Raw genomic sequence first — 16,473 nt, 5'->3', positions numbered from 1 at the left:
CAGCCATAGGAACTTCTTACTAGATATGTCTCCTGAGGCAAGGGAAACAAAAGCAAAAATGAACTGTTGGGACTTCATCAAAATAAAAACCTTCTGCACAGTGAAGGAAACAATCAACAAAACTAAAAGCAACCCATGGAATGAGAGAAGATATTTGTGAATGACATATCTGATAAAGGGTTAGTATCTAAAATATATGAAGAACTTAGACATCTCAACACCCAAAAACCAATTAAAGAATGGGCAGAAGATATGAATAGACATTTTCCCAAAGAAGACATCCAGATGGCCAACAGACATGTAAAAAGATGCTCAGGGAAATACAAATCAAAACTGCAATGAGATACTCCTTGCACCTGTCAGAATGGCTAAAATGAACAACACAAGAAACAACCGATGGATAAAGGAGAGCCATCTTACACTGTTGGTGGGAATGCAAACTAGTGCAGCTACTTAGGACAAAGCAGTATGGAGGTTCCTCAAAAAGTTAAAAATCCAGCAATGGCACTACTAGGTATTTACCCAAAGAATACAAAAAATACTAATTCAAAGGGATACATGCACCCCAATGTTTATAGCAGCATTATCAGCAGTAGCCAGATTATGGAAAGAGCCCAAATGTCCGTTAACTGATGAGTGGATAAAGACACACACACACACACACACACACACACACACACACACACACACACAAATATTACTCAGGCATAAAGAAGAATGAAATGTTGCTATTTGCAATGACATGGATGGAGCTAGAGTATTATGCTAAGTGAAATAAGTCAGAGAAAGACAAATACCATATGATTTCACTCATAGGCAGAATTTAAGAAACAAAGGAAATGATCATAGGGGAAAAAAGAGAGAAACCAAGAAACAGCCTCTTAGCTTTAGAGAACAAGCTAATGGTTACCAGAGGGGAGGTCGGAGGGAGGGATGGGTTAAATGAGTGATGGTGATTAAAGAGAGTACTTAGTGTGATGCACACCAGGTGTTGTATGGAAATTTTGAATCACTAAATTGTACACCTGAAACTAATATTACATTGTATATTAACTAACTGGAATTTGAATAAAAACTTAAATCATCACTATCAAAAATGTGTTTTGTGTGCCGTTATGAGATTCCATCCTCTCCTCAACCCTCCTCAGGTAGCTACTGCTCTCATTTTTATTATAATCATTCCTTCTTTCATATTCTTAATATATTGCTGGTTTGCCTCTCAGAACATTTTATAAGTGTATCATACTGAATGTATTCTTCTGTGAATCATGCCATATATGTTCTTCTGTCACTTATTTTTTAAATGTATACCTGACTTCTTTCTTTAGGCTGGAAAAAATGAAAAAAGAATATAGGAATCTGAGTACATGGATAGAAAAAGCTAGCTATTTAGAAGGAGTTCTTACCCCAAAATTGGCCAATAAAGAATGTAAGGTAATTAACGTAATACATTCTCCATATCTAACTTCTAATACTATTTATTTAAAAAAGATTATGATAATTAAAAGTGATAATAAGATATTGCTTAGTTCTTGATATATAAAATGCTATTCATGATTCATGTACTTTCCTATTTTCCTAATGTGACATTCAATAAATGTTAACTAATAATTTGTAAGGTTTGGTTTTTTAACAGCTTTGTTAAGATATAATTCACCTGCTTAAAGTATAGAATTCAGTGACCTTTAGTATATTCACAGAATTGTATGTCCATTGCTATAATCAATTTTCAAACATTATTGCCCCCCAAAGAAACCCCCTAACCAAACCTCTCACACCCTTCTAGCCCTAGACAATAACGAATATCCTTCCTGTTTTCATAGATTTGCTGATCCTAAACATTTCATTTGAGTGGAACCAATGAATATATAGTTCTTTGTAACTTGCTTCTTTAATTTAGCATAGTGTTTTCAGGATTCATCCCATTGTAGCATGTAGCAATACTTTGTTTCTTTTTACTACCAAATAATATTCCACTATATGGATATGTACCACATTTTGTTTATCCTCGTCAGTTGATGGACATTTGGATTGTTTTGACTTTTTAGCTGTCATCAGTTATGCTCCTGTGACCATTCATATGCAGATTTTTATGTGGGCATATGTTTGTGATTTTCTTGGGTATATACCTAGGAGTGGAATTGTTAGATCATACAGTACTTCCCTCTTTAACTTTTTCAGGAACTGTCAAACTGTTTTTCATATCAGCTGCACAATTTTACATCCAACCAACAATGTATGAAGGTTCCATATATTCTCCAACACTTGTTATTTTACTTTACTGTTGTTGTTGTTTTAATTATAGCCATCCTAGTGGTTTGAAGTGGTAACTTTTCGGTAGTGGTTTTGATTTGCCTTTCTCTGATAACCATTGATGTGAACATCTTTTCATGTGTTTACTGGCCATTTGTATATCTTCTTTGATAAATGTTTATTCAAATCCTTTGTTGATTTTAAAAATTGGGTTATTTTTATTTTTTAAATTTTTAACGTTTATTTTTGAGAGAGAGAGAGGGCAAGCAAGCGTGAGTGGAGGGAAGGGCAGAGAGAGAGAGACACACACACACACACAGAATGTGAAGCAGGCTCCAGGCTCTGAGCTGTCAGCACAGAGCCTGACGCGGGGCTCGAACTCACCAACTGCGAGATCATGACCTGAAGTCAGACGCTTAACTGAGTCACCCATGCATCCCTAGGTTATTTTTTTATTTTTATTGTTCAGTTGTAAGAGTTCTTTATATATTTTGAATACTAGACCTTTGTCACATATATAAGTGAGGTTTAATATTTAGAAATATAATCTAACCAGGGCGCCTGGGTGACTCAGTCAGGTAAGCGTCTGACTTTGGCTCAGGTCATGATCTCACTGTTGATGGGTTCGAGCCCCAAGTCGGGCTCTGTACTGACAGCTCAGAGCCTGGAGCCTGCTTCACATTCTGTGTCTCCTTCTCTCCTGTCCCTCCCCTGCTCACGCTCTGTCTCTGTGTCTCAAAATAAATAAACATCAACAAAATTTTAGAAACCTATATATTTTGACCTGTGGCAATAGAGATTCAAAGAGGTTTCAGTAAATTCATAAAATGTTGACTAAGATCACAGCCTTGAAGTGGTAGTCATAACATACAGATATATTAATGATTTTCAGTGCCTCATTATAATTGGGCATAGTGATACTGCTTTAGGGTAAATTGATTAGCACTTCCTCATACAGAATTAGTATTTTATGGAAAATTTGGGGGGATCTTCATTAAAGGAACTATGGACTTTGTGTTCTTATTAAAACATCAGTATTTTATAACAGTCAGGGATCATGCTACCTTATAATTCCTCTTTGCAACTTATAGGCCATAATGTTTTCCAATAAAAAAGTAATCTGTTTTCTGGGTGTATTCTCTTATGTCACTTGAAGTTACAATATTATGTCATTTATCTCATAATCTTTTTCTCTCCTACATTTGTCACTCAAATACCCTATCAATTCTTGGATATCCTCTCCTTGGAACATTAACTCCTAGCTAGAGTATACTCTTTAAAATAGTGTTGTTTGGATTGCTTTTCTCATAAACCCATATTCTTCTGTACATTTTAAAGAAGGTAATAAAAGAAGTTATAAAGGCAGATTAGCTTTGTCAACATTTCTCCAATATCTTTTTTTTTTCTTGTTTCTAGGGAAGTGATACCAATGAGGTACTTGAAAGCCAATTTGAAAAGAAGTCTGAAGATACTGTACTATCAGGTTCAGAAACTTAATTCACATTATTTATTTATTATTAAGATAAAAAGAAGGTGGTTGTATCACAAAAAGAAAATTAATAATTTGCTTTAGGTGGATTTCATTTTTTTTCTTGGAAATAAATATGCATCTCATTATAGTTTTACTATTAGGTATTTATTTTGTAACACCTTAAAGAAAAGACTTAGACCCAATTAAGAGTTATTTTTTTTAAATGCTCCTGTATTCCTTGTAAGGACAAGAAAATAGGTAAATCTTAACTATGATCTATGAAAAAGGTATATTCTTAAACGTTAGCTGTAGAGGTGTGTGTGTGTGTAAGAGGAAGGAAGACAGCAGAGGACAGGAAATTAAATTAGCATTAAATTTTAGAACTTACCACAAATTATCAATAAGATAATGGAAGAGATTGTTATGGTACTCTTTAAAAAAAAACTCTTTGTTAAAAGATTCATTTAGAAAGTAAGTTAAAATATATGCATAATACTATATCTATAAAATCTTAGATTCTGCCAGTGTAGAATAATGATTTATTGTTGCAAGACTTGTGCCACAAATTACTTCTCTACTTCCCTGCTTCTACCTCCTGGCCACCTTAGCTTTTGATATGTTCTTTTCCTAACCTCTGAGGATCAACCAGACTAGCAGAGCTACTGAATCTTTAGCCTACTCTTCACCTGAAATGCTCGTTTCACGAGTAAGAGAATTGAAGATTGGAGGTTTACCTCTCTTACTCACTGGTGGTTGCCAACTTTTTTTCCCCAAAGAGTTTATTTTTATTTTTATTTATTATTATTTGTTTCTTATCCAAAGAGTTTTTTTTTTTTCTTAGCTGAAGAGTTTATTTCAAGTCTGGTGACTTGTTTTCTTCTGGTATTCCTATATCTTATAGCTTCAGCTAACATTTATTCATCACTGTGTTGCAGGCCTTTACCTGGATTATATAACTCAATCCTCACATCAGTCAGTTGAGGGTGCTATTATTATTTATCCAGATTTTACAGATGAGAAAGCTGAGGATCAAACAGATTAAGTAACCAGTCAAAAGTTACACAGCCATTAACTGATTGGGGTTGAATTTGAACCTCGTCTGTTTGACCCAAGAGCTCAAACATTTGGGGTGCCTGGGTGGCTCAGTCGGTTAAGTGTTGACTCTTGATTTTGGCTCAGGTCATGATCTCACGGTTTGTGATTCCAGCCCTTCATTGGGCTCTGCACTGACAGTGTGGAGCTTGTTTGAAATCCTCTGCCCCTCCCCTATTCTGTCTGTCTGTCTGTCTGTCTCTCTCTCTCAAAATAAGTAAATAAAAACTTTAAAAAGTATATCAAGAGCTCAAGCATTTAACCATATTGCTGCTCACATCTTACATATACTTGTGTCATACCTATAAGATAAGCCATCATTATCCTGTTTTACATATGGGAAAACCAAAGCTCAGAAAAATGGGTAAGCTTACCCCACAGCTAATAGTGACCATAATAAATTTTGTTTTATACTAGACTTAATACATACCTTTGTATCTCAATTTTTTATTCCTTCTTTCTTCCTTTTAGGTTTTCTTTTCTACTTGATAAATATAGACTCTATATTTCTAGAAAAATTTTTATAAGTGCTTCAGTCAGCCTCTTTTGAATGGTCCTAATTTCTCTGGATACATAAAACTTTATTCCAGTATCTTTTTTTCAGTCCCAGCTCTATCACTGACCATATGGGATTTATTTTATTTCCTCTTGACTTGTAGCAAAATATACTGTTTATCTGTTTTTATGTCTTACATTGATGAATCTGAAATCTTACCACTTTATGCATGTTTTCATTTTAAGTCCTCACTTTTTCATTTACCATTCCCCCATCTGCCCAGAGAGTCATCAGCCTGTTTTTACTAAATAGTATTTATGTGTGAATAGCTGCTTTGATTTAAATTTCTCTTTGTTCTTGGCGAGAAAGATCCTAATAGTATCTTATTAGTGTACATATATAAAAATGTTTATTTTATAATATAATAATAAAATATTACTATTCACTTATTTACAGATGTCCCCTGTATAAAGAAAGGAGCTGAAACTGCTCCAAGTGAGGTAAGGGAACTTGGAAGAGAACTTCTAATAGTCACTGTTTTTAAAGGGATGAAACATTTATAAATAAAAAAAATATTTGTGGATGCGGGGGAAAAAAGCACCCAAGAAGTTATTCAGGTTTTTATGGTTATTTCTGTTATGGTAGTATCTGGACAATTACATTATTTAGTTGAGTTAATTTACACTCTTAAAAGGGAAATTACAGCATAAAATGGTAATATTTAAAAATACATACGAAGATGGGGACAAAAGATGTTGACGAAGAGAAAGGGGGCAGCAATTAATAAAAGCATAAAGTTAGTTCTGCACATTGATCTTAGAAATTGATGCCACAGACCTAACCACGTTCATTACTTTCTCTATGGGTTTATAATCTATGTTTAAAATATAAAGAAAAAAATAGAGTTCACATAATATTATTTGCATTTTAGCTAATTTTACATAGGAATTCATTCCATAAAGCAATGGATCCCTATGTAAACCAACAAAGAATAAAAGATTTTTCTATACTACTTGACAAATAGGACTTAATATTTTTCATTGTTGGGTGAATTTCTTCTAAATATCAATTGAAGAGTCAACATGTACTGGTTTCCCCAGTCCAAGGAGACAGAGGGGAAAAAAGACAACATAGAGAATTTTTCTTTCTTTTTTTTTTAAATATGAAATTTATTGTCAAGTTGGTTTGCATGCAACACCCAGTGCTCATCCCAACAGGTGCCCTCCTCAATACCCATCACCCACCCTCCTCTCCCTCCCACTCCCCATCAACCCTCGGTTCTCAGTTTTTAAGAGTCTCTTATGTTTTGGCTCCCTCCCTCTCTAACCTTTTTTTTTTTCCTTCCCCTCCCCCATGGTCTTCTGTTAAGTTTCTCAGGATCTACATAAGAGTGAAAACATATAGTATCTGTATTTCTCTGTATGGCTTATTTCACTTAGCATAACACTCTCCAGTTCCATCCATGTTGCTACAAAAGGCCATATTTCATTCTTTCTCATTGCCACATAGTACTCCATTGTGTATATAAACCACAATTTCTTTATCCATTCATCAGTTGATGGACATTTAGGCTCTTTCCATCATTTGGCTATTGTTGAGAGTGCTGCTATAAACATTGGGGTACAAGTGCCCCTATGCATCAGTACTCCTGTATCCCTTGGGTAAATTCCTAGCAGTGCTATTGCTGGGTCATAGGGTAGGTCTTTTTTTAATTTTTTGAGGAACCTCCACACTGTTTTCCAGAGTGGCTGCACCAGTTTGCATTCCCACCAACAGTGCAAGAGGGTTCCCTTTTCTCCACATCCTCGCCAGCATCTATAGTCTCCTGATTTGTTCATTTTGGCCACTCTGACTGGCGTGAGGTGATGTCTGAGTGTGGTTTTGATTTGTATTTCCCTGATGAGGAGCGACGTTGAGCATCTTTTCATGTGCCTGTTGGCCATCTGGATGTCTTCTTCAGAGAAGTGTCTATTCATGTTTTCTGCCCATTTCTTCACTGGATTGCTTCTCAGGTGTCGAGTTTGATGAGCTCTTTATAGATTTTGGATACTAGACCTTGGTCCGATAAGTCATTTGCAAATATCTTTTCCCCTTCCGTTGGTTGCCTTTTAGTTTTGTTGATTGTTTCCTTTGCTGTGCAGAAGCTTTTTATCTTCATGAGGTCCCAATAGTTCATTTTTGCTTTTAATTCTCTTGCCTTTGGGGATGTGTCAAGTAAGAAATAGCTGCAGCTGAGGTCAGAGAGGTCTTTTCCTGCTTTCTCCTGTAGGGTTTTGATGGTTTCCTGTCTCACATTCAGGTCCTTTATCCATTTTGAGTTTATTTTTGTGAATGGTGTAAGAAAGTGGTCTAGTTTCATCCTTCTGCATGTTGCTGTCCAGTTCTCCCAGCACCATTTGTTAAAGAGACTGTCTTTTTTCCATTGGATATTCTTTCCTGCTTTGTCAAAGATGAGTTGGCCATACTTTTGTGGGTCTAGTTCTGGGTTTTCTATTCTATTCCATTGGTCTTTGTGTCTGTTTTTGTGCCAATACCATGCTGTCTTGATGATGACAGCTTTGTAGTAGAGGCTAAAGTCTGGGATTGTGATGCCTCCTGCTTTGGTCTTCTTCTTCAAAATTACTTTGGCTATTCGGGGTCTTTTGTGGTTCCATACAAATTTTAGGATTGCTTGTTCTAGCTTTGAGACGAATGTTGTTGGTGCAATTTTGTTTGGGATTGCACTGAATGTGTAGATAGCTTTGGGTAGTATTGACATTTTGACAATATTTATTCTTCCCACCCATGAGCATGGAATGTTTTTCCATTTCTTTATATCTTCTTCAATTTCATTCATAAGCTTTCTATAGTTTTCAGCATACAGATCTTTTACATCTTTGGTTAGGTGTATCCCTAGGTATTTTATACTTCTTGGTACAATTGTGAATGGGATCAGTTTCTTTGTCTTTCTGTTGCTTCATTATTAGTGTATAAGAATGCAACTGATTTCTGTACATTGATTTTGTATCCTGCGACTTTCCTAAATTCATGTATCAGTTCTAGCAGACTTTTGGTGGAGTCTATTGGATTTTCCATGTATAATATCATGTCATCTGCAAAAAGTGAAAGCTTAACTTCATCTTTGCCAATTTTGATGCCTTTGGTTTCCTTTTGTTGTCTGATTGCTGATGCTAGAACTTTCAACAGTGTGTTAAACAACAGCAGTGAAAGTGGACATCCCTGTCGTGTTCCTGATCTCAGGGAGAAAGCTCTCAGTTTTTCCCCATTGAGGATGATATTAGCTATGGGCTTTTCATAAATGGCTTTTATGATGTTTAAGTATGTTCCTTTTATCCCAACTTTCTCGAGGGTTTTTATTAAGAAAGGATGCTGAATTTTGTCAAATGCTTTTTCTGCATCGATTGACAGGATCATATGGTTCTTTTCTTTTATTAACGTGATGTATCACATTGATTTATGAATGTTGAATCAGTCCTGCAGCCCATGAATGAATCCCACTTGATCATGGTGAATAATTCTTTTTATATGCTGTTGAATTTGATTTGCCAGTATCTTGTTGAGAATTTTTGCATCCATAGTCATCAGGTATATTGGCCTGTAGTTCTCTCTTTTTGCTGGGTCTCTGTCTGGTTTAGGAACCAAAGTAATGCTGGCTGCATAGAATGAGTCTGGAAGTTTTCCTTCCCTTTCTGTTTTTTTGGAACTGCTTGAGAAGGATAAGTATTATCTCTGTTTTAATGCAGAATTCCTCTGGGAAGCCATCTGGTCCTGGATTCTTATTTGTTGGGAGATTTTTCATAACTGATTCCATTTCATCACTGGCTATGGGTCTGTTCAAGTTTTCTATTTCTTCCTGTTTGAGTTTTGGAAGTGTGTGGGTGTGTAGGAATTTGTCCATTTTTTCCAGGTTGTCCAGTTTGTTGGCATATAATTTTTCATAGTATTCCCTGATAATTGCTTGTACTTTTGAGGGGTTGGTTGTAATAATTCCATTTTCATTCATGATTTTATCCATTTGGGTCATCTCCCTTTTCTTTTTGAGAAGCCTGGCTAGAGATTTATCAATTTTGTTTATTTTTCAAAAAATCAACTCTTGGTTACATTGATCTGCTCTACAGTTCTTTTAGATTCTATATTGTTTATTTCTGCTCTGGTCTTTATTATTTGTCTTCTTTTGCTGGGTTTGGGCTGTCTTTGCTGCTCTGCTTCTATTTCCTTTAGGTGTGCAGTTAGATTTTGTATTTGGGATTTTTCTTGTTTCTTGAGATAGGCCTGGATTGCAAGGTATTTTCCTCTCAGGACTGTCTTCGCTGCATCCCAAAGTGTTTGGATTGTTGTATTTTCATTTTCGTTTGTTTGCATATATTTTTTAATTTCTTCTCTAATTGGCTGATTGACCCATTCATTCCTTAGTAAGGTGTTCTTTAACCTCCATGCTTTTGGAGGTTTTCCAGACTTTTTCCTGTGGTTGATTTCAAGCTTCATAGCATTGTGGTCTGAAAGTGTGCATGGTATGATGTCAAGTCTTGTATACTTATGAAGGGCTGTTTTGTGACCCAGTATGTGATCTATTTTGGAGAATGTTCCATGTGAACTCGAGAAGAAAGTATATTCTGTTGTTTTGGGATGCAGAGTTCTAAATATATCTGTCAAGTCCATCTGTCCCAATGTATCATTCAGGGCCCTTGTTTCTTTATTGATCCTGTGTCTAGATGAACTATCCATTACTGTAAGTGGAGTATTAAAGTCCCCTGCAATTACCACATTCTTATCAATAAGGTTGCCTATGTTTGTGAGTAATTGTTTTATATATTTGGGGGCTCCCATATTCGGAACATAGACATTTATAATTGTTAGCTCTTCCTGATGGATAGACCTTGTAATTATTATATAATGGCCTTCTTCACCTCTTGTTACAGCCTTTAATTTAAAGTCTAGTTTGTCTGATATAAGTATGGCTACTCCAGCTTTCTTTTGACTTCCAGTAGCGTGATAAATAGTTCTCCATCCCCTCACTTTCAATCTGAAGGTGTCCTCAGGTCTAAAATGAGTCTCTTGTAGACAGCAAATAGATGGGTCTTGTTTTTTTATCCATTCTGATACCCTATGTCTTTTGGTTGGAGCATTTAGTCCATTTACATTCAGTGTTATTTTAGAATGGGTTTAGAGTCATTGTGATGTCTGTAGGTTTCATGCTTGTAGTGGTTTCTCTGGTACTTTGTGGTCCTTGCAACATTTCACTCACAGAATCCCCCTTAGGACTCCTGTAGGGCTGGTTTAGTGGTGATAAATTCCTTCAGTTTTTGTTTGTTTGGGAAGACCTTTATCTCCCCTTCTATTCTGAATGACAGACTTGCTGGATGAAGGATTCTTGACTGCATATTTTTTCTGTTCATCACATTGAAGCTTTCCTGCCATTCCTTTCTGGCCTTCCAAGTTTCAGTGGATAGGTCTGTCGCGAGTCTTATCGGTCTCCCTTTATATGTTAGATCATGTTGATCCCTAGCTGCTTTCAGAATTTTCTCTTCATCCTTGTATTTTGCCAGTTTCACTATGATATGTTGTGCAGAAGATCGACTCAAGTTACGTCTGAAGGGCGTTCTCTGTGCCTCTTGGCTTTCAATGCCTTTTTCCTTCCCCAGATCAGGAAAGTTCTCAGCTATGATTTGTTCAAGTACACCTGCAGCCCCTTTCTTTCTCTTTTCCTCTAATGGAATTCCTATTATATGGATATTGTTGCATTTGATTGCATCACTTAGTTCTCTAATTCTCCCCTCCTAGTCCTGGATTTTTTTATCTCTCTTTTTCTCAGCTTCCTCTTTTTCCATAATTTTATCTTCTAATTCACGTATTCTCTCCTCTGCCTCTTTAATCCAAGCTGTGGTCACCTCCATTTTATTTTGCACCTCATTTATAGCATTTTTAGCTCTTCATGACTATTTCTTAATCCCTTGATCTCTGTAGCAACAGATTATCTGCTCTCCTGTATACATTTTTCAAGCCCAGCTATTAATTTTATGACTATTATTCTAATTATGACTAATATTCATGTTCCATTATATTGCTTAAATTGTTTTTGATCAATTTGTTAGCTGTCTCTACTTCCTGGAGTTTCCTTTGAGGGTAATTCTTCCATTTCATCTTTTGGATAGTCCCTGGAGTGGCATGGAACTGCAGGGCACTTCCCCTGTGCTGTCTGGAGTAACTTGCGTTGGTGGGCAGGTCCGCAGTCAGACCCCATGTCTGTCCCTAGCCCACCACTTGGGCCACAGTCAGACTGGTGTGTACCTTTTCTTCCCCTCTCTCAGGAGCAGGACTCACTGTGGAGTGGTGTGGCCCCTGTCTGGGCTACTTGCACACTGCTAGGGTTGTGGTGCTTCTTTGATGGGATCTGGCATATTAGCTGGGGTGGATCCTCAAGGTGCACAGGGGCAGGAGGGGCAGGCTCAGCTCACTTTGCCATCAGTGGTCCCCTGCAGGAGGGGCCCTGCAGCACAGGGAGGGGGGCCGACCCGTTGGAGGGATGGATCCACAGAAGAACAGCGTTGGGTGTTTGCACAATGCAAGCAAGTTTGGTGCTGGGAACTGATTCCCTTTGGGGTTTCGAATGGGGGATGGAAGAGGGAGATGGCACTGGCCAACGCCTTTGTTCCCTGCAGAAATGAGCTCTGTCTTCAGGGCTCAACACCTCTCTCTCCCGGTGTCCTCTCACCCTCCCACTCTCAGAACAGAGTTGTTGACTTTTAACATTCCAGATGTTAAGTCCCGCTGGCTGTCAGAACACACTCCGTCCGGCCCCTTGGCTTTTGCAAGCCAGACTCGGGGGATCTGCCTTGCCAGGCGGGCTGCCCCTCCACCACCCCGGCTCCCTCCCGCCAGTCTGTGTAGTGCGCACCGCCTCTCTGCCCTTCCTACCCTCTTCCGTGGGCCTCTTGTCTATGCTTGGCTGTAGAGAGTCCGTTCTGCTAGTCTTCTGGTGGTTTGCTGGGTTATTTAGGCAGATGTGGGTGGAATCTAAGTGATCAGCAGGACGTGTGAGGCCAGCGTCCTCCTATGCTGCCGTCTTCTCCCTAAATAGTCTCTATAGAGAATTTTTCATAGAGCTAAATTTGTTTGGCTTAACAGGTTGTCCTTTATTTGTTGATAGTGCTTTTTGTACTATTTTGCTATTAAAATTTCCTTTATTTTATTATATAATTGTGATTTAATGGTAAGTTCTTTGTGCTATTTTGCTGGTAAAATTTTATTTATTTATTGATATATTGGTGTAGCATAATAACAGCAAAATGTTAGACTCCTCAATTTTCTTTTTTGAGATGTTGCTGATTTATAAAATCTAAGTATAGGAGAACCACTAATTTATAAAGCTGTGTGATCATTTTAATGGATAATATTCTATAGTCCATGGTTTCAGGCAGTAGAGAATTTCTTAACACTTTTAATAAGGAATGTAACAATTGACGAACATTGGTGGTAACTTGTTATGATAAAGGATAAGGGTATAAATTATTTTAAGTCCAGTACTATTAGTTTTAAATCTTTTCTAGTCAGTAATGATTAATTGGTAGCTTTGCTTTATTGATATATTTTCTAGTTATTGGTAGCTTTGCTTTATTGATATATTTTCTAGTTGCAGGATAATGATGATAAGAAAGACCTTACTCTTCTACCAACTTTGAACCAGTCAGATCAAGATAATTCAGATACTATTGCAGTTGCTCCTGAAAGTGATGAGTCAACAAAGAAAACAGATGAGTCACCAAAGCAAACTCCATTGCGTGTTATTCCTAGCCTGACAGTAATGGAAGAGAGCAAAACATTGTTTTTAGAGGAATACCGGTCAGAAGCTGTGCCAGAGGGAAAAATGAAAAATGTATTATTTCCACCACATATGAAAGATGTGGAAAGCCTTTCACAAACAGACTCCTCTGCATCAGAGGTAAAGTTGAAAACTAGCTATATATATCCAGGTAAAATAAAGAAGAGGAACTTAGATTCATCTCTGGCAGAAATTAGATGGCAAAGCAACATTATAAGATTAGCTAGAAGGAAGAGCACAAGGTTAGTTTCCCCAGATTCGAAATCAAAAGGTAGGTTTCAAAGCCAAGATCCAGAGGAAGACCTTGAACTAAAGGTATCTGCCCTTGTATCAGAAGTATAAGCCTATGAAAAACAAAATAATTCATTAAAAACACACAAATAAATTGAAAATGCATTCAAAAGCCTCCAAGCGGAGGTGTGTCTAAGTATTTTAAACATACCTACCCTGCGTATATCCATAAAGTAAGAAGGAAAAATCCTTGAAAAAAAAAGAGTGATTGGAGATACCTGTAGTACAAACTAGTCTCATGGGTGGGTATAAAATTCATCTGAGTGTGTAACAACAATAACAAAATGTAAATACAAAGGAAATTTAAAATCTTGGGACGTGATTTCAGTGGAAGTTTTAATAAAACTTGTAGGAAATAACATATATCCTTATTGCAAATAATTTTTTAGTTTAAAATGAGAATGATTTGAATATAAATTCAAAGGGTTAAAGCTTTTCTCAAAATTACAGTTATTCTACTTAGATCTTTACATCTTACATGAATCACTGTTATAGGTAGCTCATAAAGCAGTAGAAAAATGTGTACTGATCAGTGGGTAAAAATCTGGATTCTAAGTAAGGTTCTGCCTCTAAATACTTCAACAAGCTTGGCAGTTAAAATCTCTAGACTTATTTCCTCATCTGTTGAATGGTATATCATATCAGGTCATTTCTAAATTCTCTTCCTAATTCCAAAAGATAACTTTATTAAATATCTCTAGTTGGGGAATTATTCTTAAGTAGCTAGTTATTCTCAAATAACATTCTTGTTTTTACTGAATTTGGAAGTAATACAGTTACAGAAAATTTAGAAAATAGAAGCATGAAAGGCGAAATAGAAGTAGTTACAATCCTACTGCTACATTTGACAGTTTTATTTCCTTTTGGTCTGGTTATGTAAAATTATATTTTTCATTTATTTAAAAAACTTGGATCAAATTATATATGTGTGTGTGTATAATTTTATCTGTGCTTTTTAAAACGACATTATAAACATGTTATCTGAGTTTCCTTAAAAATCTGTAAGATGCAGAATATCCTCAAATATAGATATTTAGTAATTCTTTTAAACAATTATATATTTTCTGTATTGTTGGACATTAAGTTTGGAATTAACATCCTTTTGCTTAAGTATTTGGATCTGTGACTGTCCCCTCCTATATTCATAGAAATGGCATGTTGACAAATTTGCTCTCCAGAAAGACTTTCCCTATATTTTCACCCGTAGTATTTGAATATTAATGGTCTTTTAAATAATGACCATTAATGGTCATTTTAAATAATGACCATTAATGGTCATTTTAAATAATGACCATCATACTTATTGGCCATTTTGCTTGTCCCTACAATGAGTAGACAGATCATGTCCTTTGTCCATTTTATTTTGTTGAGTACTTGGTGATCCTGTGGAGGTTTCACGGTGAGGTCTTTCTCATTATGAGGATATTAACCATTGATATAATCATGGCACATACTTTTTCATCGTTTGTAGTTTGCCTTTTAATTTCTCTATTTACTCTGAGTTCCAGAATATTCAGCTTTCATTCATTGCTGCATAACAAACCACTCCAAAACTTAGTGGCTTAAAATAACCATTTTATTATCTCTCAAGATTCTGTGGGTTGATTGTGCTTTAGCTGGGAAGTTGTTTTGCTCCACTTAATATTGGCTGGGCCCATAATCATCTAGGAGCTCGATTCGGCTGGAACACTCATGAGGTTCATTTATATGTCTTACACTTTGATGGGAACAGCTGTAAATCTGGGCTCAGTTGGGATGCATGTACAATCTGGTTTGATGTATCTATTCTCCACACTCACCCTGCACCCCCCACAGTGTAATCTTAGGGATCATCCCTTTCCCTTTCCATGCAGCCCCTTTATGTGGTCTTTCTAGCAGGGCAGCTGAATTTCTGATGTGGCAGCTTCGGGCTTCTAATACACAAAAACAGAAGCTTCAGGTCTCCTTTAAGACTTGTCTTGGAACTAGCACAGGAATATTTCTACTAAATTCTGTCAGTTAAAGCAAGTCTTAGGCTCAGTTCTGTTTCAGTATGGGAGGGGACTACACAAGGGCATGAATCTTGGAAAGTGTTCATTGGGGCCATATTTGGAGATTAACCACCACAAATGAACTATCTCTACCCCAAAGTAATTCATATGCCTTCTACATGCAAACTATACTTACTTCCCTTCTAAGATCCTTGGTCTCATGCTATTACTACTGCATCAGGCTTAGTCTTGAAGTATAGAATTTCAACATCTAAATCAGATCCAGGTAGATGAGGTTTCTTGAGTATGGCTCCTCTCAGTCTTAAGACTGTGAATTAAAGAAACCAATTATCTGTCTCCTACATACATAGTGAGTAAAGAACAGGGAAATGGATAGACACTTATATTCCAAAGGTGGAAGAAGGGGAAGGTGAAGCATACACCAGTCAGTGGGCCATAGTAATTTTGAATTTCTTGCCTCTGCCCTTGGGGCTTGGCTTTAGCTTCTTTTTCCCTGAGAAAGAGCTTGTATTTGTAACTGAGTAGCTTTGCAGCCTGTGACTTCTCTGAAGAAAGTGGAGGGTTCAAAAACCTCTTTCCATTTAAATTATCTCTGCTTCTGTCCCAGATGCTATGATTCTTAAAGATTTTGTAGGCTTCCTATATATCAAATTATTAAGCAATTGTTACACTCCTGAATATCCACTATTTACCTTTAAGTGAGAGCCAAGGTGCTGTAGTACAGTATCCTTAAGAATCTTAGAAGTTCTCTTGTCCAGGAGAGAGATCTAAGAGGCCACCCTAAGATACTTAAAATATTTTTGTGTAGATGAATGGGTCTGTGAAACACTACCTTAAATCTTTTTTAAAAATATCTTTTTTTAGTTTTATTTATTTTAGTAATCTCTACACGCAGTGTGGGGCTCAAACCTATGAACCATGAGATCATGACCTAAGATGGTTAACTGACTGAGCCACCCAAGCACCCCTATCCACTTTCTTTTTCAATTCAATATTTTTTTCACCTGGAAATCAGTTTTTCTTATCTAATTCTATCTACGAATTCTTGAAACTAATTGGG

The 16,473-nt window shown here is 36.6% G+C and overlaps 1 protein-coding gene across 11 annotated transcripts in view; it reads left to right on the top strand.

Annotated features, from left to right (window-relative positions):
- The window catches only part of C2CD6 (C2 calcium dependent domain containing 6), a 169,325-nt gene that overhangs the window by 77,460 nt on the left and 75,392 nt on the right, over positions 1 to 16,473 (top strand). For 10 of the 11 annotated variants that reach the window (XM_053215564.1, XM_053215563.1, XM_053215562.1 and 7 more), the window contains 4 exons: positions 1,329 to 1,434; positions 3,670 to 3,736; positions 5,769 to 5,812; positions 12,943 to 13,251. In XM_053215564.1, coding sequence (XP_053071539.1) covers positions 1,329 to 1,434; positions 3,670 to 3,736; positions 5,769 to 5,812; positions 12,943 to 13,251 — 526 coding nt within the window. The remainder of the gene's footprint in view (positions 1 to 1,328; positions 1,435 to 3,669; positions 3,737 to 5,768; positions 5,813 to 12,942; positions 13,252 to 16,473) is intronic. The other variant, XM_027053431.2, reaches the window with a different exon arrangement.

This window comes from Acinonyx jubatus, chromosome C1 (genome assembly GCF_027475565.1).
Source record: "Acinonyx jubatus isolate Ajub_Pintada_27869175 chromosome C1, VMU_Ajub_asm_v1.0, whole genome shotgun sequence".
In the NCBI taxonomy this organism is placed as follows: domain Eukaryota; kingdom Metazoa; phylum Chordata; class Mammalia; order Carnivora; family Felidae; genus Acinonyx; species Acinonyx jubatus.
Note: the sequence above shows the minus strand (reverse complement) of the source record. Positions and strands in the feature narration are given on the sequence as shown.